The sequence below is a fragment of the Limulus polyphemus genome, unplaced genomic scaffold (genome assembly GCF_000517525.1).
Source record: "Limulus polyphemus unplaced genomic scaffold, Limulus_polyphemus-2.1.2 Scaffold1816, whole genome shotgun sequence".
Lineage (NCBI taxonomy): Eukaryota > Metazoa > Arthropoda > Merostomata > Xiphosura > Limulidae > Limulus > Limulus polyphemus.
Genome location: NW_013667426.1, coordinates 133,632 through 159,002, shown reverse-complemented (window position 1 = coordinate 159,002; position 25,371 = coordinate 133,632). Strand labels below are relative to the sequence as shown.

Sequence of the window (25,371 nt, the reverse complement as noted above, 5' to 3'; positions counted from 1 at the left end):
CCAATAGATGCCTGCATCTGAAGGAAGAAATAATAATTATAGTATTTTGGCACTTGTGTATAAAGTTAAAATCATAAATAATATTCAACGTTAAACTGGTACACAATTAAAAACATTTTATTTAGGCCTATCTATGGCCTTCAAAAAGTTGACGACTCTACATGTTTCGATGTTACACTTTGACTCCTGAGGATGATGGTGTAACGTCAAATCATGTAGAGTCGTCAACTTTTTGAAGGCCATAGATAGGCCTAAATAAAATGTTTTTAATTGTGTACCAGTTTAACGTTGAATATTATTTATGATTTTAACTTTATACACAAGTGCCAAAATACTATAATTATTATTTCTTCCTTCAGATGCAGGCATCTATTGGCACAATAATTAACATAACACATCATTATATCATTACACACAAATAACTTACTTCCATGTTAACTACTTGCATATTGTGTCAATTATTTTGTCTAAGCCTAAACTATAACTTTTATGTGACATTGGGTGTACACAGGAATTGTTAAAGGAAAGACAATATTATTCATTTTGCCTTTGACCTGATGCTCTTCTTAAATTCTGTCCCTCACAATTACAGGACATATAGGGCAAAAATTTTTCTAAATGCTATATAAATATAGTGTGATAATCTCACTCTGTAACAAAGTGACTAGATCATCTACAATAGCTTCGACTTGCCCAGTATAGACACATCATGAATTCTCAGGAAGCTACAAAGGACATTTCATAAACACTTGACAAGTGACATTAACATGCTGATCAATGAAAACAATCACATTTCACCAACTCATTTTAAACATTAAACTCAGGCACTGGTAGATTGAACCTTACATGATAATACCCACACACAAACAACCATCGAAACAAAAATATTAACTAAAATTCATTAACTAACTTGATAGTTAAGCATTTATACACTGCAACTCAGTATATGTGAGTGTCACATGTTTACAATAATTTACTTAACTCTTCATCTCAAATCAGTCAACAATAAACGGCCATTTCAACAACATTTAACTCAGGAGAACATTGTGCTTCATGCAGGCTTTAGATTCAGGTAAGAATGTTGACTAACATAGGAGAGAGAGCTTCATCACTTGTTTGCTTGTGCTATTTATGCAAACAAAAGCACTTTCTATATCACTGAAAAATTTTTATGTAGAAGACTTTTTTCTTACATCCTACAAACTTTGTAGCTGTAAGCTACTTAAATATTACAAAGATTGTAACTGTATTTAAATGAGGGAATTTCACAGTTTTGATTCAAAATTTGTAATTAGTCTATTTAATGGTAATGTACCATTAGACAAATTAATATAATTTGTTTTTGTGAATAAGTGAAGCTTGGAAAATTAATAAGTTATTTAATAAAACAAACTACCATTTTTTTACCAGTGAGAGGGTTCATACAGCTTGAGCTATAAGTATAGTAGTTTAAGCACAAAAGTTTGTTATTGGACAGAAAAATTCAGGCTTATACAGGGTTCTCCAGAGGATTTCAGAACTAGGGGAGTTAAATACCCTTGGATGTCAAATTATGAGGATAAACTCTTAAATTATTAAGGTGAGAAAACTTTAACAGTTATGTCTTACCTTTATATCATAGTTATATTTTTTTTTTTATCGGTTCATTGTGTATATATGTATATGTGTAGATGTTTGTGACTTTGTCATGGTGAATGAAAAACAAAAAAATTTTTGTCTGTGACATTGTGATGTACTCTGAATATTCACTTTGAAAATGGTGATAGTTGTCAATTTTCACCACTTTAAAACAAGTGTGGCATGCTTAACAATAAGGCTGATTGTCAATTACTGCACTTCAAAGGTACAACAAGTAACAGCTCACAATCAATTATCGACAACCTTACAAACAGGCTACATGATAATCTGATTAGTCATGTATCTTCCAGCGACAAGGTGAAGGCCAGACTAATTAGTCGTGACCAATTAACAGGTTAAACTACTTGACCCATAAATAGTCAATTTCTCTCTCATTTCACTGATAGTTGCGTGACTGAAGTTTCCGCACAGAAAGGATACTGTATGACACCCATGAGCTAAGTTACATATTACATTTGTTAAGCCAATTTGTAATGTTTACTATTTACTTCAGGGAGCATCGAAAATATACAAATTTCTTATATCATTATCGACACAGTATGTGATTGGTGCCTTTTAATAGTAGTAATTTTGTGGGTAAGTTTCAGGCTTCTAAAATTATATCTTGTACTGCCGCGAGGAGGGGTTATTTTCCTTAAAATATCCATAATCAAAGTCTATGAGAAATCAAAGTATCATAACTTTGGATATGCAAGATTTAGCTAATTTAGGAGTTTTATATCCTAAATTACCCAGAACTCACCATGAGGAGATAGTTGCATACTGAGTTCTACCCATGCCCACTTTTCCGCTGGGCAATAGAATTACTGGATTATGTTTTTTTTCTTGTTATTAAATTTTTTCATGATTTTGCGAGATTGAAGTTTTGCTTTAATGAATACCTTTCTTCTGCGATAGTCACAAACAGCTGCTGCACTGCTGTTACTATTTTAACATGCCTTTCAACTGCTTGTGAGTGACACGGCATGCTGAACTTGAAAACTGACATGTCATCTTGATTAATGAAAGACACCATTTGTTCATTGCTTATATTATTATTTTTTTTTATTAAGTGGTGGCTCTACTCTCAGTCCACATTATTAGATCAGTGTAATGTTGAGCTTCTATATTAATATTTGGAACCACAAACTGGCTCATTCTTCTAGAATTTGAGGTAGATCGAGCAGTTAATATTCTATGAAGAGCAAGTTGTCTGATAGCCTTAGAATCATCTTCAAGCATTGCAATCAGCAAATTTTCCGGGCAGGTAAAATATGCAATTCCCCCCAGATTACTCTATCCACCACATATTTCTCTGATTCAGGAAGAAAACATGATTTTCTTACAAGTAGAAAAAGGTGCAGTGAGCCAAGGCTGCATGAGGGATTTTTATTGATATTAAACCAGCCTGTTGCATACACTTCAATTACATACCTCACTAACAAATTAAGCTCCTTGAATGGGTTAGAAGTTGCAACGTAAAGTCCTGTTTGATGTTGTTAACCAGCGAGAATGGTTCGTTGTACCAGGGTAACGTAAAGTAAGTTCTCTTGAATAATGACTTGACACTACTACATTGCACATGTCATAAAAATATTTTTGATCGGCACTAAGATCCTAAAGATGGTCAATATTCGGTAATGGTTCTGTAATTTTGATTGAAACAAAGTTTACTGAAGCGAGTGATTCACAAGTCTTCAGTTTCTTTCCAAGAGGACCAGAAAAAGCAGATATTCCTAGAGTTACTCCATCAAGATGCATTATTAGATGATGCAGGGATAACTCACTGGCATGTAACAAACAAATTTAGCCAATGTAGAAGTCTTCCTAAGTGCAATTCAAGAAGCCACATAACTTCAGCTTTTTTCCAGTATTGATGTATGTGCCGTTACAACCTACAGTGACTAAATGATCAGATGAAATTTTATCTTCAAACCACTGAATGATAAAATTTTTTATATCTTCTGATGTTCCAGAAGGAGAAATGTGATCCATGACTACATGTTTATAATGTTTTTGCCCATTTTTAATGATGACAATTTTAGTTATATCTTTTCAATCATCAAAGTAGATAGATTTAATACAATTTGATTCATCAGAAGTCAATAATATTTCTCGGCATCTTTCTTGTTCGCGACGTATGTTGTTTTTTATTGACAATTTTAGCATTGTCATTTTTCTTGAATAATGCCCCTATCTTCCAAAACAGCTAAGGTAAGGGCTGCAGCAGCTCTATCTGAAATACAGTACCTGTCAGCTTCTCTCAATACCATTCGAAAAAGTGTCCTCATTTGTTTATTTTAGGATTTGGGGATTTTGATGTAGAAAGTTCAGTATTAACAAAATAACCCAAACACGTAGTTGAACAGCAGTTCAACACACAGCAGTTGAAGATGTAATTGGAGGAGTTTCATACTTCATAATATTAATTCTTATAATAAAAGGCAACTATTGCACACCCTGCTGATTAGCAATTACAAACTAAAATTTGACTAAATAAATTAGATGCACCGTAATGTACATGTGTCTGATGTTAATGATTACCTTAAAGTCATAACACTAAAAATAATACTTTTTTTTTTACTTTTTCATGAGAATAAGCCAAAACTTCCATGGATGAATTGTACCTATATAACACATTTTTTGTGAGTGAACTTGGAAATGTGTTTGTGAAATGTTCGGAGTTTTGGGTTATCAAAAACCCTGTTATATAATAAAGATTTTTTAAAATAGTAAAGCTTTATGGGAATATTTGTTCTGGCCAAAATTCCTGATTTACTCATCAGATGGTGACAGCATCTGATAACATTTATGTTTCTTTGGCTCAAAACTAATCCAAACTATGTTATTACCCACCTTTTATAAATAGACCACAAATTTTATAAGCTATTGGCAATAATTATTCACACATCATAAAAATAATTCCAGCAGAATGTACAAAAAATTACAAGTTTAATGACATAATAGCAAAGACTCAAAAATTAGAAGCCAAAAGAATTTAAAAATGTTTTATCCTTTTATTTTGAACAGGTCATGTATAAGTTATTTAGTTTTATGCCAACCTCAATGGATATAACTAAATTTAGATTTTTTAAGTTCAATAAATTTCATACTGCAAGTACATATATGTACATTTAATTTGCCCATACCTTGTTCAATTGATTTTAACCTATAAGATTGATACCCCATTTTTGCAAAAACAAAAAAGAGCAGCTTTAATGTCTTTTGAGAAACATTTAGAAAAGAACAACACTTACTCATTCCATCAAAACAAACAGTAGAAATTAGAATAATCTGCAAGGTGGCAATACAGAGTCTTGAGGCCATTTCAGACTGAGTGTTAAGTACAGAGTCAATACTGCAAATCTTGATCTTCAAGAAAAACATGGTGTTCTAGATTATACTTGTTGGCTTCAGTAATGATGAAATTATTTATTCATTCTTGCTCCATACAGTTTCATTTTCTTAATGAAATCCCCAAGTTTCTGATTATGAGACCTCAACAAAACTAATTAGAAATAAACAAGCATATGAATATCAATAAATACACAAAAAAGATGAATTATTATGAAATGTATGTCCTTATCAAGTGAAACACATCTTGTAATTCTTTACAAAATTTGAAACTGTGTTACATAACATTATTACATTAAATAAAATTTTGTCTTATGGCACATAAACTTCCATTCAACATATAAAACATGGGATTACAACAAATTTCAATAAAAAATTTTATATATATTCATATTTATATAAAAGTTTTCTTCCAATATTTTTTCAATTTTAATGATATTGTCAAAAAACCATTTATTCATAGCTGGAATTTTTAAACAATGATTTCTTCTTCTAAATTTAGATTTTTTAAATACCAAGAAAAAGATAGATTAATGTTCTATTTAAACATATAGTATGTTCCCCAAACTAAAACCACTTATTACTCTTATAAATCTTGTCAATCTACTATGATAAATGCTATATATATGTAAGTTGTAGAAGTTTAAATTGACAGATAGATTGTAAGATTTACAGGACTTTAAGAAAACTACAGATTTTGGTTAAAAAGAGAATTAGGAAATCCAAAAGGCTTATGACAAAACCATGGCTGATAATGTTAAAACTAAAAATAAGAAATTTTTAAGTATGTTAAGTTAAGTAAAATGTCAAATGGGAATTGAGCCCTTACAGTATGCTAATGGCAAGATGTTTGTTGATGACTATGAGATGGATGAACTTTTAAATGCCTTTTTCCCCTCCTGTTTTTACAAGATAATATATAAGCTATATTCCTGATACTGAGCTTTCTATGGGAAATAGTGGAATTGACCTGAATCACTGAATCAAGTAGATATTAATCCTTTGATTGTAAGTAGAAAGATTAAAAACAAATAGAATATGAGGGCCACAAAGGGTTTTCCAAAGAGTTTTGAATGAAATCAAAGATCAGATATGGAAGTCTCTCCATTTCATTTTTGGTAGGTAACTACAATGGGCAGGTGTTTTTTTGCAAAAATTAATCCCATTTTTAAATGGGATGATAAGAGCTGCCCTGGAAATTATAGGACAGTCAATCTCACTTCTGTTGTGGGATAATTTCTATTCCGATATAAACTTTACAAAATCATTTAGTGAAATTTCATAGAAGAAAAAGCAAATATGGATGCACCAATGAGAGACTTGCTTTACTAATCTGTTATATTTTTTTAAGAATATCACTTACTGATGATGAAACTTAGTTGAATGGATGGCAACTGCCTGTTATAGAAACACAAGTGTAAAGGACAATGTTTCGAAAGTCTTCCGTTTTTCATTTCCAGGTTAGGGTGAGGTATGATTGCCAATAACTGACCTGAAAATGAAATAGTGAAAGACTTTCAAAACTTTGTCCTCTACACTTGTGCTTTTACAATAGGCAGAAGTGGTGATCCATTAAAACCACCTTGTCTGTCCAAGGGATTTCACAGAAACAAACAATAATATTCATATATATATATATATAACTGCTGATGGTTTTCATTGCACTTGCCTTTTAGTGGCACACAACAGTTTATGGAGGCAGTGAGCCAGTTCCTAGTATTGAAGAGATTGAGAAGTACTGGTCTAGATGATAGAAAGGATGTGTACTTCATGTACTTAGATTTTTAAAAAGCTTTTGATAAAGTAACATACAAAATAACCATAACAGTAGGTGTTAAGGAAAGAATACTCAACTATAGGGTGGTTGGATGTAAGAAAGCAAAAGGTTGTTATTAATGAAGCCTGTTAAGCTGGACCTTATTCAAGTGGAATGTCTCAGGAGTCGTCAGTGCTTGGATCTTTGCTTTTTCTCATTGACATTAGTAATATTGATGAGGCATGGTTAATAAGCTAGTAAAATTTACTGATGAAATTATGTAATAACTTTTACGAGAAGAGCTGCTAAAAATTCTAAAATAATAATAATACGTAGGACCTCTCCCTCAAACTCTATATGCAATTTTTTTTTGTGCATGCCATAAGCCTTGAAGCTCCAACCCATCTGGAATTGTCTGATTCAAATGTATCTCTCATGCAAATTATCATGTTACCACCCTCCACCATAAAGTGTGCAACACACTCTCTTCATGCATGTGAATCCCTCTATTCAATTCTACCAAACTATCACTTTGAGTTTAGTTTTGGCAGAAAATGAAAACACTGGTTTTTAGTGGGGAGAAAGGGTGGTAAGTGCTTATCAGAAATACATTTTCAGTATAAGAAAATTATAAATTCTGATACAGTACATTACCTCCGCTCACATAAATAGCTAGAATCCCACGTTGAATAGGTGGAAGGACCGGTGCAAGAGAAAGAAAGAAGCATCCTTCAAAGGAAATCTTTGGAGTCAAAGATCATACATGAGAGACCGTACCACTTCTGTACCAAGTATACTCTTCACCCAGAGTGGAAAAAGTCATGGGTGGAAATATGGAGTAGCACATCCAATAGGGAAAGAACTGTGGTTGGATAGGGATCCCAAACCACACAATCTCAATCCCATAGTACATAAATGTGGATGTGAGTAAAAGGATGTGCCTCTAGATGTAGAGTGGCTAGGGTGCAACAGACCATCCATAGCAAGTCAACTACATCCAAAACCCAGGCCGGCAGGAACCAAAATCCATGAGGGAGGAGGAAAGAGAATCATACCACCAGCAAGTCAACTACAATCCAAAACCCAGACCACTGGGGACAACATCCTCGTGGAGGTAGGAAAGAAGATCATAATGATGGCAAATCAACTACAATCCAAAGACCTGAACCAGAGTCACATGGATGAACAAACATTTTGGGGAAAAAGCTAACAGATGGAGAAAAAAAACTAACATTATAAACTGAATGTAATCCTAGCTGAATGTATCAAAAGCCATTACAAGTGGACAAAGAACAAGACCAAAAACAAAAGAGGTAAATAGCTGGGAATTGATAAAAAAAAACTCAAAACTTCACGTGGAGAGCCCCACAAAGTTGGAAGATCAAGAGTCACTCCTTGGAAGAAGGTGTGATGAGATGGGAAAGTCAATCAGCAACATGGACAAAATCACCTGGAACATGACCCTCCAGGAGACATATGTCAAGTGTGTGGGTTCATAAAGGGATATCCACTGTCTACCACAAAAAGAACAAGAATGAGTGTCCCCTTGGCAAGTGATAGAGTCCACTACCATTGAATAGTCGAAAGGAAACATGAGTACTCAAATCCGGACTGGGGGAAGTGCCAAGGTGGGAAGGTGATAAGACATTTTACCTGTAGACCATTGTCCTGAATCCTTCTACTGATTGAACCACATCCCCAGCCTCTGGAGATTAGCATCAGGGAAGAGAAATCCAGAAGAGGGAGAGGGGAAGTGGTAAACCTGACATTGTAGAGGATATGATAATCTATCAACTTGTATAGATGATGAGGGAAGGATGAAAATTAAGAGGAAAATCAAATGAATGGTTCAGATAAGAAAAAAATCCATTGAATGCATTTGAGGAGAATGTATGATCCCGATGAAGAGTTTTTAAAAATACCTACCCGAAAGAGACTAGAATATGAAGTATGGAACAGGAAAAACATATCCAACTGGAAAACCCAACAACCTAAGCTGACTGTGAAAGGAGTAAATGAGCATGTTAAGACTACTGCTGTTTGGAAGGAGCTAACCAAAGCTAGACATACAATGAATGGTGTAGTAAAATTCCTCCAAAATGTTAAAGTTGGGTAAAATGCAGACCACCCCATAAAAGACATATGGAACCAAAACAAGTCCAAAGGGCAAGGCACAAAACTGGGGGACCGAATCATGTAGTGAAAAAACCTAAGATAGCATCCCGAGAAATGGAAAATAAGAACATGTACCATAGAAATTCCAGACATACAGAAATAGCCCACCCAAAAGTGATCAAAGACTATATATGAAAAGGAGAAAACCCAAGAAGTGATTGAGGCAGGACAAATTCATCCAGAACATCAATCAGCATCAAGCATACAAGACTAATGTAGAAAACCTGTAAGGACAGGTAAAGGATGGGAAGTTGATGGACATGTAAATGAATAAAGATGACAATATCTCAGCAATAAACAAAAGAGCAACTAAAAAAGGTTGAATATAGCACAGCAGATACCCCACGTGATGCAACTGTACAGGAGGATTCCCAAAAATGGACCAGTGGAGAAAAAGATCTGACCTTAAGTCCCTATTATCAGTGGATGATAAACAAACAACAATGTCCCACCAAACAAGATCCCAAAAGTAAAGAAGTCATGTGTGGAGGGAAACATGGCAAACATTCCAACATGGAGGGAAGAAAGAGGAGGTATCCCACAAAAATCCCTAAATATAGATGGAACACCTAACAAAGAATGTGGAAAGTAAACATTACCTGAAGGAAAGTAGATAGGGTGAAACAAACTGAAAAACTAGGTAGAGGAGAAAATGGATAGGATTAACAAATATTCGAAGGACATAAAATCAAGAAGAAAATCTGCCTAATGGTAAGCTAAGGCAAAAATAATTAAAGCCTGTATAGGGCAAGGCTTGCAAGTACCCATGTTCAAAAGAAAGATACAAATATCATCATCAAACAATGTCAGGAAAAGGGGAATATAAAAAAAACAACTGAGATAGGCCTGGAATACAATCCATGACAAGGTGGAGAAAAACTGACAAAATCTGGGCCATCTGAAACAGGTTCAGCCATTATAGGAGGAAAGCGAACAATATTTTGCATATAGAGGGCAACACTGAACGAGAATAACTATTTATGTGAGAAGAGGTAATGTTCCATATCAGAAAATAGTGTTTCTGCATGGCATGGCAAGGAAGAAGAAATTCCAGTAATTGTTTCTTGGAGGTGTTGCATATAGTGTTAGAAATTCTGGAATATGTTGTATCTAATTATGCTACCCATATTATGGTAACATATTTTAGTAGAGAATTATGAACAGTAAAAATGACACAGGGTCATGGAGTAGCAGCACCACCTTACCAGCAATGGTCACACGCACTAATTGATTATTTCTTTTATGACTCTTAAAACAAATTATGCAGCCTTTCTTCATTGTTTATTTGAAGCTAGAAACCTTGTTCTTGATCTTCTGATCTGACAGAAGGCTACTAATAGTGTCACTACTGTCCTTGTTAGTGTCAAATATATTTTTGAGTGCCACCATAGCACACCTTCAGGCTTCATAGATGGAGTTGCCTCAACAAAGACTGTCAAAAAGTCCATTGTGCTCGCATCCACAGCAGCTGCACAGGTTGGAAGTTAAACATCTAGGAATCTTTCACATGCAGGTAATTGACGAAATAATGCAGGTATAATGGTGATTGACGATGACATGCTGAAGAGTAGCAAAATTCTAGTCATGGTTAGTAGGGCTTAGAGCTACGTAATAAAGATCTATTTAGCTTTGATTTGAAAAAACAGATGCTGCAATAACTGGCAAAGAATGATCACCTAGCAAACCCATCAGTTAGCCCAACAATAAGTGCTGTGATTAACTGTAGGATTTTTGATGATGATGTGACCAGTCAAATTTTGAAACTGTAAATTGTAACCTGCATACATTTCACAAAAAAACAGGATAAACCCCAGACCTTTTACATCAAATCCCCGCTACTGAGGAGCCTCTGGTTTAGGGAGAGATCCTATATTAATAATAAATAGTCTTAACTATAAGTAACGAGTAAACTACAAAAAGCTTCTATGACCACTATGCTCTTGGTCAGTGGTTCTCAAGTGGGGGGTACAGGACAGCAGTTTTGCATAGTAGCTATATGTCAGTGCAACTCAAGCAATGCTGATGGTGCCACTATGGGATGAGAAGAGTTCATGCATATGTGTGGTGGGGTGCTGGGGGTACATGATAATGTTGAAAATTAAGTAGGGTACATTACTGGAAAAGGTTAAGAACCACTGCTCTAGATCAATTTAGCACCCTTACTGCTAGCAGTGCTTCCAAACTTTCATCCAAGAACAACTGATGAGGTTGCCTGCTTAGTAATATTTCCAGATACTGAAGTAAAATTATCACATGTGAATCTTCATGTACCATGCCTACCATATTTGGCAAAAGTATTTATTACTAATTAAGAAAATTGATGTTACATATTCATTAGATATACATACTGAATTATTCAAATTCTTGGATATTTCTAGTTGTATTAACTTGGATCAATTTGTAATTTGGACAAATAGTTGATAAGTGACCTGTAATTACTGAAGTAGTAAGTACATGGTAATGCACTTGGGTTTCCTAATTTGTACCACACATTTAATACCATGAATTACAGCTACTCTGAACATATTTTAGCATAAACATATGATCTTGAACATATTTTTTGGTGTACAACCTTTATCAAGGTATTCAGATATGAGGACCAACTAGGCTTTTCTATACCTTTGATGAACCTTTAGTTCTGATGCATTTTTTTTTTAATTTAAATAATGCATGTTCAAAGAAGCCCTTGTATAAGACTACTTTGAACAACCTATTATTTTCAACTTCTGTTCAACAATACCCCTCCTTTTGCATTACAATGAACAATAATTTTTTTTTCTTTAAAAACCTACTTCAATGTGAAAAAAAAGAAAACTCAAGTATGGCACTACTATTCCAGCATACAAGTAACTTCAGTACTATGCCAGCACACTGAGGTGTCTTAACAAATAAAACAATGATGTCTTATGTAGTGGTCTAAACGAAATGCTGCTACAACCAGAGTCAGCCAAAATTAATTTATAAGATAAAACAACAGATATCCAAAATAAAACTTTCATACAACTAGAATACAAATGTTATCACTTCTAAAAAAAATTAGTAAACATGTGCTTGGCCAGGGCTAGGTACAAACATTAAAAAACAATTCAACATAAATCTTAATGTAATTAATTTCAATTAATTTTTAAGGAATTGGGAAAAGAACCAGAAGAATAAAGAACCTAATTCACCAGAAAATAACCCAATGTTCCAAAATTAAACCACTTCTCAAGATCAATAACAATACTGAGTAATAATTCTTTAAAACTATATCTCATGAACTAACTTGTTTTCAAAGATCAAGGAAGGCTTTTATTTAGTGGTTACACCATAAGGTTACATCTTATGTAACTAGTTATTGCCATAAATCTACATAATCTTTCGAGACATTAATATCTGTACATCACCACTAGGGGAAACTTGTGTCATACTCAAAATCAACAAGCTCTAGATAGAAGTTGAGTTATTGCTTTAATATAACAAAAATTCATAATTGAATTAAATGAAAGAAGGAATAATAAATGAACAGTAAACAAAACCACAACAAAATAAAAGTAGAATTTGCTAAAAGACACTCCTTCTCCCTTAAAAAAAGAAGTCATTACATTTCACTTTTTAAAAAGTATCACAATTTTTGTATCATTACTTTTATATCCCTGTTAGAGGGTGAACAATACAATGTTTGGTGAATTCTGCTTCACAGTGACAGGAAGGACAGACATTAAAAGATCAAAAAGAGATGTTGCTATAAACACTTGGTTACCACAAGCCAGTTAGCCCTGTGGTAACTTTTCTGACATCTTTGGTCTAAAACTCCTAAAGTTAAAAAGATCAACAGGCCATTCCTGTTTTTTAATGAAACTAATAATGGACAAGGATACAAATCCACAATCAGCTACTTAACATCCAAGTCACAATTAAAAGGCTTATAATTCTATATTGAGCTGTGTATGGGTAGAAGTTAGCAACAGTAACAAAGACAAATGCCCATTAGTCTGAGTGCCTATTACTCCAAAGGCCTGATAGTCCGAAGATGTTTCTTTTTTAACAGTTAAAATGTTAAGTTCATTGTTTGGTTAAATTTGTGAAATGTTATGACAAAACTCCCATTATATGACTTAAAAGGTTGCTGTTTCTCATGAATGGGTGGATAATGTTTATCATCATTTCCCTGATGTTATTTTCTTGTATGTATGTCTATTGTTAATTGCAGAGCCTGCATATTTACGCCTCAGGTTTGGATTGAGGAACCTAGTTCTTCTGAGAGAATGGACCTTCAATATTTTTATTCCATTGTGCTGTGACAAAAAAAAATTGTTTTATCTCTGACTCATTAAACATGTTGAAAGCTTCCAGCCACTAAAATGATCTTGATACTGAGCCAATGCAATGAGTTGTACAGCACAATGCCAATTCAAATTTTGTTGTTGTTTGTACTTAAAACTAGAGCAAGCCATCAGAAGTGGCTTGCCCCCCAAATCCCCTTTAAATTTTTCATTTGAGATTGCATTTATGGTTGTGGACCTACAAATTTGTTTATTCATTTAATTTTGACTTATATTGCAAAAACTAAAAATCTGTGACTATCAGACCTTTGGAATACTGAGTAGTCACCATAACAAAAACTTTACATGAAGGCAGGCTACTTTAAACTTTTCGACAAGATTACACTAGGATCCCTTACATAAATATATAATACTCATTTGTTCCATAAATGCTAAAAAATAACAGAATATTCAAAAACTAATTATTCTAATATTTCAGTGGCATAAATATAGATAAAAATATTTTCACATAAACTATTCAAAGCAACCCTGGCTGATGTTACAGTATAGAACCTACTCAATAGTATACCTGAAGACAAGGATCTTAGCATACTGGTGGATAAGTTACTGGTTTCACAGATGAAATATTCAATTCAAAGATTTACAAGTAATTAGCTTTGAGTTATGTTACACCTGGAAGAAAAAAAGTGACAAATTTTTGCTTCAAAAAGTCTAGAACTTTTTTATGACATTCTACCATTTTTGTGATTCACTGCTTTCAACCTTTATGTCAAGTGTCAACAAAGACAGGTGTACAATGTAAGTAACACAGTGCATGGTTTTTCTACTAATTGTGCAAGAATGTAGGAATATGGCTCTTCCCCTCAGAACATAACTGATGTTAACAGATTATGTTTATAATCAGTAAATATTTTAACATTTGTTTTAACTTATACTCTTATTAAAGTTAAACTAAGTTAATAGGAATGTTTATTTTCTCATTCTTTATACTTTAGTGAGATATCACACTCCATTATAAGAATTTCTTCTGCTACACTGTACAACTGTAATTTGTAAACAGTATGACTGTCAAATTGTAAAAAGTGTATCCTCCAATGGGTCAGTGGTAAGTTTACGACTTGAAACACTAAAATCCCGGGTTTGATTCCCCACCATGGACAGAGTTTAGATAGTCCATTGTGTAGCTTTGCACTAATATTAATAAAAAAAACAACTTATTGTAAAATTAAAATGGTGCCTAGCTGGATTTTTATTTTAGTTTTCGTCTAAATACCTTCGACTTTCCGAGTCCATGTAAACATTTCACCTGTAAGTGTAATTATATATATATATAATTCTTCCGACATCGTTAGATAGAGTGCATAAGTTTTCAAAACAGCTAACGATATTCTCAAACGTTATATTTCAAGCATTACGTTAAACTAAAGTGCGGTGATACATTACGCCATTTATTTAGTTTTTTACCGTATTTTTTTGTTTTACGTCCTACTTAGGACGTGAGGTTAGATGACAATATTGACAGTGTAACTTGTGTCATTAGTTTAATTACAAATACCTGTATCTTAAAAGCAATAGAATCAAAAACGCTACAAGTGAATTGCATTAATAATGTAAAGCATTCGAACATTTTTGTTACCTTCGAGCACACCTTTCGTCTAAATAAACCATTGAAACGAAACTACCTCCATTTCTAACGCCATTCTACTTGCACATAAACACCCTCTAACGCAATATTATTTATGTTGAAAAATTACAAGTAGCTTCACTAGTGACCTTATCAATGGAATACAATGTGAAAGTTATATATATATTAGAGATATTGGGTTTAAAATGTTACTACACTGTATTATTATTATTTTCCATTGTTACGGGACCTGCCAACAAAAGATTAGTTATACATAAAACAACATTTCTTAACTTACGTGTGCATTCATCGGGTAAGGATATATATTTTTACATCTGATGTTAAAGTATCATCAGAATGTGTGTCTTCCTTTTCATCCGTGTTGGAAGTGGAATGACAGGAAGAAATCAATAATATTGGAAATGTCCCTGAAGCAATTGAAAGTAAAATAAGGGATATTTTCAACAAATAGAATAATAACCAGTGCTTGAAATGAAAAACAAAATTGGCCAATACTCAATTTGTTTTTTGTTGTTGTTGTTTTTTTAGGGGGGGGGCAGGTGCTATGAAGTGTTACTTAATCCATATTCCCAAGTATTCTGGAGGATACAGTGAAGATGTATTACATTAATAACTATTTAAAAACATTTAAAAAATACTTAAAATATTTGAACATATAAGTATTAAAAAAGTGTGTATTTTCAAACCAAATCCACATATGGCTATCTGCTGTGTCCACCGAGGGGAATCTCACCCCTGATTCTAGCGTTTTAAGTCTGTACACTTTCCGCTACTCACTGAAGAGTGCCGTAAGAATAAGTTCCATAGCGACTCGCATGTTGACTCTTCGTGGCCTGAAGAGTGACAAGCTATCTCGTCAGAACTGCGTCTTCATTTTAACAGCCAGGATTTAATTTAATTCAGTGGTCAAACTTATGGAATGGCGGCCCATTACAGTTTGAAAATACAAGACTGGATACATGGCTTTCGGCTAGAGCATTTATTTTTTAAATCAAAATGGCATTCATGCATTTGAACTCTTGCTCACATAAATTTGTTGAAATAGCAATAGTTCTGCCGACTTTCAAAAGTGGTTCTAAGGCAATGGGAATATGGTCAGCTTTGCATTCCTTGTATTCGCGAAATCCTTTTACACTCTCTATTTAGCACTATTTAGATTTTGGCAAAGATATCTCACTTTTCTGTCGCCAAAATGAATATCACGCTCTTCTTCCTTTGGTCAGTATTCAGGATAACACATTTTGTCTTGATCAAATACATCTTCACTATCGTATTCTTTAGCAAAGGCTTCCAGCTAGTAGCGGATTTAAGGAGGGAACTGTGGGAAGTTCCCCCACTTCACTGATCTGACATGAGTCTGGCGCCCCCTTTCCAAAGATGATGCGCTCCCTTTCAAGGGTCGGGCCGCTTATGCACTCTTTTTTCTTATGAAAAAAAAATAGTATTTATCATTGTTTATCAAAACTCAGCATATAGATTTCAATAACTTGAGTTGCGTTTATACTGGATTTATACGTCAAAATATCGGATATATAGACAACCTAGCAATCCATATCGAATGACTTATATAAACAATGTTATATTATATAGCCTCTAAAAGAGAGTATTTGTGTCGTCATCTTCATTGACGTTCTTTATGTGCAGCTACTGCTAGGTTTTAAACCGCGACCTCGGGATGGTGTTGTATGGACAAAACAGGTTTTACAAGGAGATAGGACGTGGTTTTTACTTTCAGTTATTATTCCACTAGGTAACCACAGAAGAAAAGCTGGAGTAAGTCAACTAATTAAGAGCAAGTTGTATCTTATTTTCACAACCAATTGTTATAGTAACCTTTGTTAGAAAACAACCAGCTCTTTTCAGGGCTACTAATCATTTCTTTTCAGAAATATGCGACCAAGAACCGCCGGCCCTTCATTATCTGTGTTATCTCAAACCCAGTTATTATCCATCATAATAGAATAAATGTCCGACTCATACATCACGGCATCGCCCATGGACCTCGACTCCAGTACCACATCGACCAGTATCTCGGACACACCGACAAAGCCAGTAGAACAGAACACTAGCCAGAAGACGCCACCAACAGGACCATTCAACAACAATACTACCACTACAGAGCTAATCAGTCAGGAACTAGTTATTCCAGCATCAACGACAACAAAGCAACCAGCATCTCTTCCAGTCATCATAATGGAAGGAATACCAGCAACGTACTGCCAGCCTGAAATAATCAGTCATCTAAAGTCTCTGTTCTTGGCAACGACGTTTTCTGAAGTCCGACGACTAGCTCGCAGAGGTCTAGTTATTAAGTGCCAACACTCAAGGGATTATGCTACACTTCTCAAGCCATGGCCCACCAAAGCCTTTGGAGATATTAAGTTCAAAATTCATGTAGCTGAAAAGCCAGTACCCACGAAGTCCATCGTCATCCGAGGAGTCGATCGTGACATCAGTCATGAGGAGATTATAGAATACTTCAACAGTCAGGGAATCGAGACAACACATGTCGGCAGAATCAAGTCCTTCAAGACTAGTTAAGTTACACCAATAGTCCAAGCCACGATCAAGAACATCTCTCAAGCAGTCAAAATTATCTCCGATCAGTCAGCACCCACCAGAGCTCTACAGTGTTACAATTATTAGACTTTTGGCCACGCCCATGCAGTATGTACAGCATCTCCAAGATGCGTCAGATGCGGCCGATTACACCATATTGCGGAATGCCCCAAGGATAAAGAAGAAACGTGCTGCACCAACTGTGGTGGATCTCACACCGCGTCATATAGAGGCTGCTCCAAGTTTGCCCAGGTAATAACACTAAAGAAGAACAAGATGATACAACTAAAATTCCCTCCTGCACAACAGCAAGCCACAGTAACACCACCCATACAAACAAAAAGACTCTACAAGACTCAAGAAGCAATTAACCTACTCAACAACCCATCGAACATGTAGCAACCGCAACGAAAACATTTCAGCCAGCTATACCAAGTAAAATTCAACAACGATCTTACGCCGAGGTGGCCAGTAATATACGATCAACATCACAGTCAACGATAACCCATCATATCCTCATTCAGCAGATCCTAGTCTTCGTAACCAATATGGTATTAAATGTCTAGATAGATCATAAACAGCGATTCAAATCACTTTTCGCAGCCCCAATGCTAAGAGATGCGGTAAATGCCTTCTTTTTCGCCAATAAAAGTGCCCATAATATTTCAGTTCAAATTATAAAAAACGGGATTGGGTAGTTGTTGTTGTTTTTTTGTTTTTTTCACAAAGACGTCCCCCATTGGCTCGTGAGGGGCCTATTAGTAACAAAAAAAGTTAAAAGGCCTCTCGAAAAATACGCCTTTCTTTTGATTTCGAACATCTCCTCTTGCTTAGCAGTGGGTTTGAGTACTTATAATGCTTAGTGTGGTATGTTTTGAATTTCGCGCAAAACTACCCACCAACCACCAACTCTTCGGATATTCTTTTATCAACGAATAGAGGGATTGACAGTGACATTATAACACTCTCACGGCTGAATAGGAGGCATGGTCGGTGATGGGGATTCGAACCTGCGACACCCAGATTGCAAGTCGAGCGCCTGAACCCCCAGACCATACATTTATAATGCTAAAATTCACGATTAAATCTTTGACAAGCACATTGCTCAAACTCTATTTTGTAGCTTTGTGCTTAAATAACAAACAAACCGTATCGAATGGAAATTTAGTGTTACAGTACTTTGTTGTACATAATCTACGAATATTTTTTTGTTTCATTTTTGACATCAAATTGACACTCCAATATCGTATATATCTTCAGCTGTTTGATTTCATTTTTATTTTTACTGATTCGTTTTTTGTTTAGTTTTTTTTTCATCATGAAGTAAATATAAAAGATCAATGATCAAAGGTTTTATTCGGTGTGTATTATTCAAAATATTCGACCGATGTATATATGTATGTATATATCATTTAGCCATAATAAAATGCCGCACGATAGATTCTTAGTTATGCCTGGACTAGCATACTTCTGAACTTAAGTCACATATGAAAATTAGACCAAAAGCTTGCGAATGAAATGTAAAATAACGTGGAAAATAAAATAAATATCGTTTTCAAGTTTTATTATATTTGAAATAAAAACATTTTTTTCTTTTTTTTAATATTCAAATAATCAATTTATTAGTTAATATCCAAGTCGACGCATGAGTATTGGTAGTTACCGTAGTTACTAGAACACGCATCCTTATGCGCTGTGCATGGTGCTTAGCATTTAGAATGATGGAGAAAATGTAGGATACGTGCATTGATGGAAATACGTTTGAGACATTCAGTGGAAGCCCACCGTTTATGTAAGTGCCATAAGACTGTTTTGTGTAAGAAACTTATGGAAACTCGATTTGTTTTTTGTTTTACAGATTATTATCAATTTGTATGAGCTTTTGGATATTTTACACGATGTGCGTGTTATTGTTAATAAAAAAATTAATAGAGCATGTGCTGGAAAAATGACATTCGGTGCTTCCTAATCTTACAAGTTACACTTTTTACGCAATTACGACTTACAAGTTATGTTATGTTTACAGGGCATGTTAGTCTGAAAAGTAAATTTTTGTTGGTATAAGAGACACTGAGTGTTATTTTTGCACTTATGGTTGCAGCAACCAAGTACTAGCTGTCACAATTTATATCTTATAGACTATATTACACTAATATAGTAATTACTTAATTTACTGTACCACACATTTGTCATCTAGTATATCCAGCTAGTTGATGTTTGCAATTTGTATGGCACTTTTCAACTTTATTGAGCTTAACTTTCAATTTCAGTTGTTTGTTTTGTTATAAATTGTATATATAGATTTTATTCATATATATATACACACACACACACTTTTCATGTCCTCTCTGAAACAAGAGTTGAAGGTCAAGTATTCAGCTTTCTAACCAAATTTAATTCTTGATTTTTCTTCACTTTTTCAACTTTACAGTTTGTAATAAGAAAAATATCACCTCACATTTGGTAACTAAACCCATACCCACATTTATTGAGAGGAGGGGGGGGGGGGTCTAAGAGTTCTGGAACTCCTGTGCACTTTAGTTTTTGTTTTTGTTTTACTTGAGAAACTATTTACCAACAGTTTTGCTTACATTGGGGTTATATAATTTACTTCAGCAGGTGGTATGCAGATGCAGAAAGCAATATGTTTTTTATTATATGTATTAAGTTAGGCAGTCTACCTTGTTTACCTTGTATCCTCTACTCTTTCACATGTTGAGGAGGGGTGGAGGGTGACAGGGCAGGGAGCTGGCTGTACACTGACTCATATGAGCCTCCTCTTTCTGTCTTAAATGTCTTTGGAGGTGGCATTTAAATGCATTTAGATTGCTCACAGAAACTGCTTCAATTGGAAGATTATTCCACACATCCACTACTCTTTGAGAGAAAAAGAACTTCCTTAAATCTAATCTGGAGCTTTGCTTTTATATTTTATACTGGTGGCTTCTAGTTATAGAATTATTAACTATAAAGAAATCTGCAGCATTTAATGGTTCAAAGCCTTTAAAATTTTTAAAGATCTCAATTAAATCAATCCTTAAATGACAGGTTTCAAATGTAGTGAAATGTAATTTCTGTAACCTACTTCAATAAGAAAGATTATGATTACTGTTACCATCTTAGAAAATCTCTTCTGAACTTGTTCAGGTAGATCTATATCTTTTTGATGATATAGATGCCATATTTAGATACAATATTCCATGTGAGGTCTGATAAGTGATTTGTATAACCTAAGCATCACATTACATTTCTTATTTTGACTAGTTTTTATAATCCTACCTACTAAAACCTGATTTGTGGCTTTTGCAGCTTTAGCACATCATCTAATAACACTAAGAGATTTGTGAATAATTACTCCTAGGTCTTTTTCTTCATTAATAGATTCAATTAAATTGTCACTTAGAAAATAGTCATTTTGTTCATTGTTGAACCACAAATGTAAATAAACACACTTTTCAGGATTAAAAAGCTTCTGCCATGCAATTGACCATTTTAACATAGTCTGAAGATCTTCTTGTAGACAAGCTGCATATGTAGAAGTCTGTTTATGCCAATTATCATATCATGACAGGCTGGTCCTAATTTTAATTTTGTAATCTAATATCAGCTAATATACTTTCATATTATGGTATCAGAAATAGGTTTTATGATAAGATCAGAAGTTTAAGACAATGGTGTTTAGTTCTACAACATGAATTAAAAATTAAAGGAAGACCTGTCAAAGCTAGACTGATTTTAGAATATTGGATTAAACTGACCAACGTATTTCAAAATTCCTTATTAATTTTTTTAAAACTCACATTGAGACTTTAGCCAATAACCTCTTAATAATAGTGATAAGTCTGTAAGGTGTGATTATTTTTGTTGAATAAAAAGACATACTAGAGTTTATTTTTAGAACTATATCAGGAATGGATTTTGGAGTTGGTGAGCCAGGTTTGGCTCTGTGCAATATCATAAACTTTTCTCTGCAATTTAAGCTATTGGTGCATTGTAAGGGTAACAGTTGATCCCATAGCATGGATGGTTGATGGTAGGGTGCTGCCTGCCTGCCTGCCTTTCCTCTGTTTAGTAGTTCATAATTAGGGATAGTGGGAAATAATCTTAGTAGCTTAGCTTTAAATGCCAAACAAAAACATAGTCAGGAGTGTATAAGGAAAAAATATATATATACTTTCTTAGCTTTTAGTCTTGTTTTTTCTTTCTTTTTGATTATTTATTATTCTGAATTAATTGTGCTTTTGACTAGCAGGAATTAGAGAGGAAATAATGCTTTTAAAAGCAACATATACAGTAGCTAAAAATTACATTTAGGAAGTGAGAAACAGTGTTAGGGCTAGAAATAGTAAATTTAACAGGTTCTAATAAGGAAAGGAAAACAGAAGAAACAGATAGGAATGGTAATGCAAAACTTTAAGAGGTTATAGTTGTAGATGATTTTTAGGTATGGCATTTAGGTAGGATAATCTGTGGGGTGAACAGGAAGAAAAGAATATGATTATTTTTACCTAAGGGCAGTGTTGGAGGACACAATAGACAGAGTGAGTGAGGTAACTAAGGGCATTAGCAGTAATGTAGTATATGTTTTTCACGTAGATGCTGATGATGTAGCAGAGGCATTGCTATGAGCTGGACATGAGGTCCATATCCCAATTCTGTTTGACAGTGCCCTGAATCCCCAGTTGGTATCTTGAAAAATCAGAATAGAAACAATGATTGATATCATACTGAAACACAAAAAAATTTCATGCCTATGGGCCCAAGCCCTGAATATGTTAAGTATCTAGTAATGCCCCTGTGATATAGGAAGGGGTAGGTCAGAGGAGTTAATTAAAAAGTACAGGAAACTGATAAAGGCATTTAAAGTGAAAAGACAGTTTTTGTGGTTATTAACTGTGGGGATGCGATTCTAAGTAGATCTTAATTCATTGTGTAAAAATTAACAGATAAGTTGGATGAATTTGTGGAATCAATTTGATTGAGATAAGAACATTTTTGGAATGGATGATATATATTGAATAGGTTGGATTGGACCTGTTTTTAAGAGCTATCAAGTCAACTCTAAGGGAAACTTTATACTAGGGCTTAACAAAAGAGTGCTAAGATAAAATAAATGCAAAAAAGCAAACAAACAAAGTATGTGGAAGATCGCAGAGTAAGAACAAAGTAAAGTGCTTGACTCAAGAAATGGCTTACTTGTTATTATTTAATGAATTTAAAGCTCTTATTAGAATAGAAAATTTTTATATTTTGAGAATTATGAAGACTTGGTAGTACTTAGAAAATTGTGATGTTAGAAATTTATGTGAAATACAAGATTACAGGCTGTTTAGTAGAGTACAGCCTGTTGAAGTGGAGGATATTAAAGAGGATAAAAAAGTTGAATCAGTATGGGCCTCTGATGTAAATATAAGGATAAAAAGCTTTCAGTTGGAACCTGTTGCAGACCGCATGACCAGTTTGATGTTGTTACATAATTTGTTGTTAATTTCATCAAGAATGCAGCAGTTGACTAGGTGTTATCATGAGAAATTTTAATTTTAGGCGTATTGATTAGAAGACTTTAGTATCAAACAGCAAAGGTGAAAGGTTAATTATTGGAAACTGTTCCAAGATGGTTTTCTTCATCAAATGATTAAGGAATTTGCCATGAGAAGGTGCTATCTTAACTTTATTACTAGCTTCCAATGTGGATATGGTTAATGGGGAGCATATGGGTACAAGTGATCATTGTACAAATAGGTATAAGACGGTTTTACATATCGAGATCAAGAGTATTAATAATATTTTGGTAAACAATTTTGGGAAGGCTTACTGTGAAAGGATGAGATAGGAATAGATCCTGACTTAAATTGAAATGCTTTGTCAGTCATGAGAGGTTTTTTAAAAATAAGTTGTTCAAGATAAATATGTTCCACAGAGAAATAAAAAATGGGGTGGTTGCAAGTCACAGATGAGGGTGGCTTATTGGATGTATTAGGAAGAAAATTAAATATAAACATTACAAATTTAAAATGTTTAAGTAACAACTTTTAAAATGGGAGACATAGGGAATTATAGACAATCAAGATTTGGTTGAAGAGGATATTAAAAAATCAGAAAAGCATATGAATAAAATATTATCTAGAAATCTTAAACTAACATTAAGGATTTCTTTTGATACATTAAAGGTAAGCACAATGTTAAAATGAGAATTAGGTTAAAGGAAGGGTTATTAAAGAAGATTATTAAATGACTGAGTTGCTAAATTTTTTTCTTTCTGTTTTAAGTAGAGGAGATATAAACAGTATTCCAGATCCTGAGAAGCCACTAGTGGGAAATATGATAGATGTGCATGAACTTTAAAAAATGACACGGCTCCTGGGTCAGATAATATTTTACCAAGGGTACTAAGATAGGTTAAGGATTTTATAAATTAGCCTTATACTAAGATGCTTTTGTGAGTTTTTGAGTAGTGAGAAGGGAATGTATGACTCGAAGTTGAATAATATTACATTTAATTTTAAGGGAGATGGCAAACATTGTTCATGTAATTATAGACCAATTAGTCGTAATTTTATTTAAAAGTTTTGGGGAAACTGATTAAAAATGCTTTGCAAAGTCACCTAACCAAGCTTCAAGTTTTGTTGGATAACCAGCATGATTCCCCATGGGGAAAATCTCGTCTCATGAATATTTTGACCTTCTTTGAAGATGTCACTGCTTATGTTGATGATGGTAAAGGTCAGGTGTTAAATTGGGATGGAACAATCCAAAACAGCTTTTCACCTCTTGAGAATTCTAGCCATTAGCATTCGTGGTTTTCTGATTGGAAGAAAAAGGATCTTTGGTGTATCACACTGCTTTTATAGAGTGAATCACAAAAGGTAGTTCCACTTCTTTCAAAATCCCAATTGAAATACTGGTAAAGGTGTGGATGTGGTAAACTTGGATTTTTGGATGGCTTTCAACAAAGTGCCTTTTTATATGCATAAACATCACTGATAGGGAGATAGTCAACAAGTTAATCAACTTTCAAGATGGTATTGATGTTTTGGGTGGAGGATGCTATTTTTTACAAAGGGATTTGTAACATTTGGCAAATAAATGACAGGTGGTATGTAATTATGTTAAGTGCAAAGTAATACATGTGGGTTACCTTACTATAAGGTATAACTACCACAATGATAGGAATAAACTCAATAGTATTGTGGAAGAAAAGGATCTAGGTATTTTGATCAATCAATCTCTTAAACCTTTCAAGCAGTGTACTGTTACCAGTGGGAAAGCAAATAGGATTTTTGGTTTTATCAACAGGAACATTGATTATAAGTTAAAGAAGGTTATCTCATCTTAGTATACATTCCTGTTTAGACTTCATTTGGAGTACTGTGTTCACTACTAGGATAATTCCTTGAATTGAGGGGCTATCATATGATGTCAGTTTAAGGTCCTTAAATGATTTTTCTCATGATAAAAGAAAGGATAGAGAGGATCTAATTGAAGTGTTCAAATGATTAAAGTAATAGATAGGAGTAATGCATCATGTTTTTAGATGTTTAATAGTAAGAATGGTAAGGATTAGAGGGTAAAGATTTAAGATTTGGCAGGGCAAAAGTTGTTTGCAAATTAAAAAAATTGTTTCTGAGCAGGGTGGTCAACTTTTAGATGAGATTATTTTCAAACATAGAAGATTCAACACGATTGGAAGAGTTCAACAGAAGGCTTTATGAATATTGATAAAATTAGGGCTCGATATAGGCAGAGTAGCATTTAATGAACGGAATGGGAAGCCATGATAGTTCAAGGGGTTCCTTGTTCCTCAAATGTTATGTTAGCTGTATTGGATTATTTTCTTTTATGTTAACAAGCTTCTTTGCCCTTTTTAAACCCAGTAATAAACCCTGGTAATGAATGAACCCTATATTTTTTCATATTGATATTGTTACGTCTCCGTTTTTTAATTAACTTTCCGTAACTTCGTTCCGACGAAACTTTAGCGACACAAGTTCTTTACTTAA

General features: G+C 34.0%; 2 protein-coding genes across 3 annotated transcripts in view; one reads left to right on the top strand and one right to left on the bottom strand.

Annotated features, from left to right (window-relative positions):
* The window catches only part of LOC106465044, a 29,936-nt gene extending 15,040 nt beyond the window's left edge, over positions 1-14,896 (bottom strand). Inside the window, exons 1-2 of one of the 2 annotated variants that reach the window (XM_013925234.2) lie at positions 14,804-14,896; positions 4,875-5,125 (exon numbers count right to left, since the gene is read on the bottom strand). In XM_013925234.2, coding sequence (XP_013780688.1) covers positions 4,875-5,004 — 130 coding nt within the window. In that variant the 5' untranslated portion in view covers positions 5,005-5,125; positions 14,804-14,896. The remainder of the gene's footprint in view (positions 1-4,874; positions 5,126-14,803) is intronic. The other variant, XM_022392856.1, reaches the window with a different exon arrangement.
* Positions 14,897-19,054: 4,158 nt separating this feature from the next.
* Positions 19,055-25,371, top strand: part of LOC106465041 (beta-arrestin-1-like) — a 45,137-nt gene continuing 38,820 nt past the window's right edge. The window contains exon 1 of the mRNA XM_022392855.1: positions 19,055-19,163. The gene's annotated coding sequence lies outside the window, so the exon portion shown is untranslated. The remainder of the gene's footprint in view (positions 19,164-25,371) is intronic.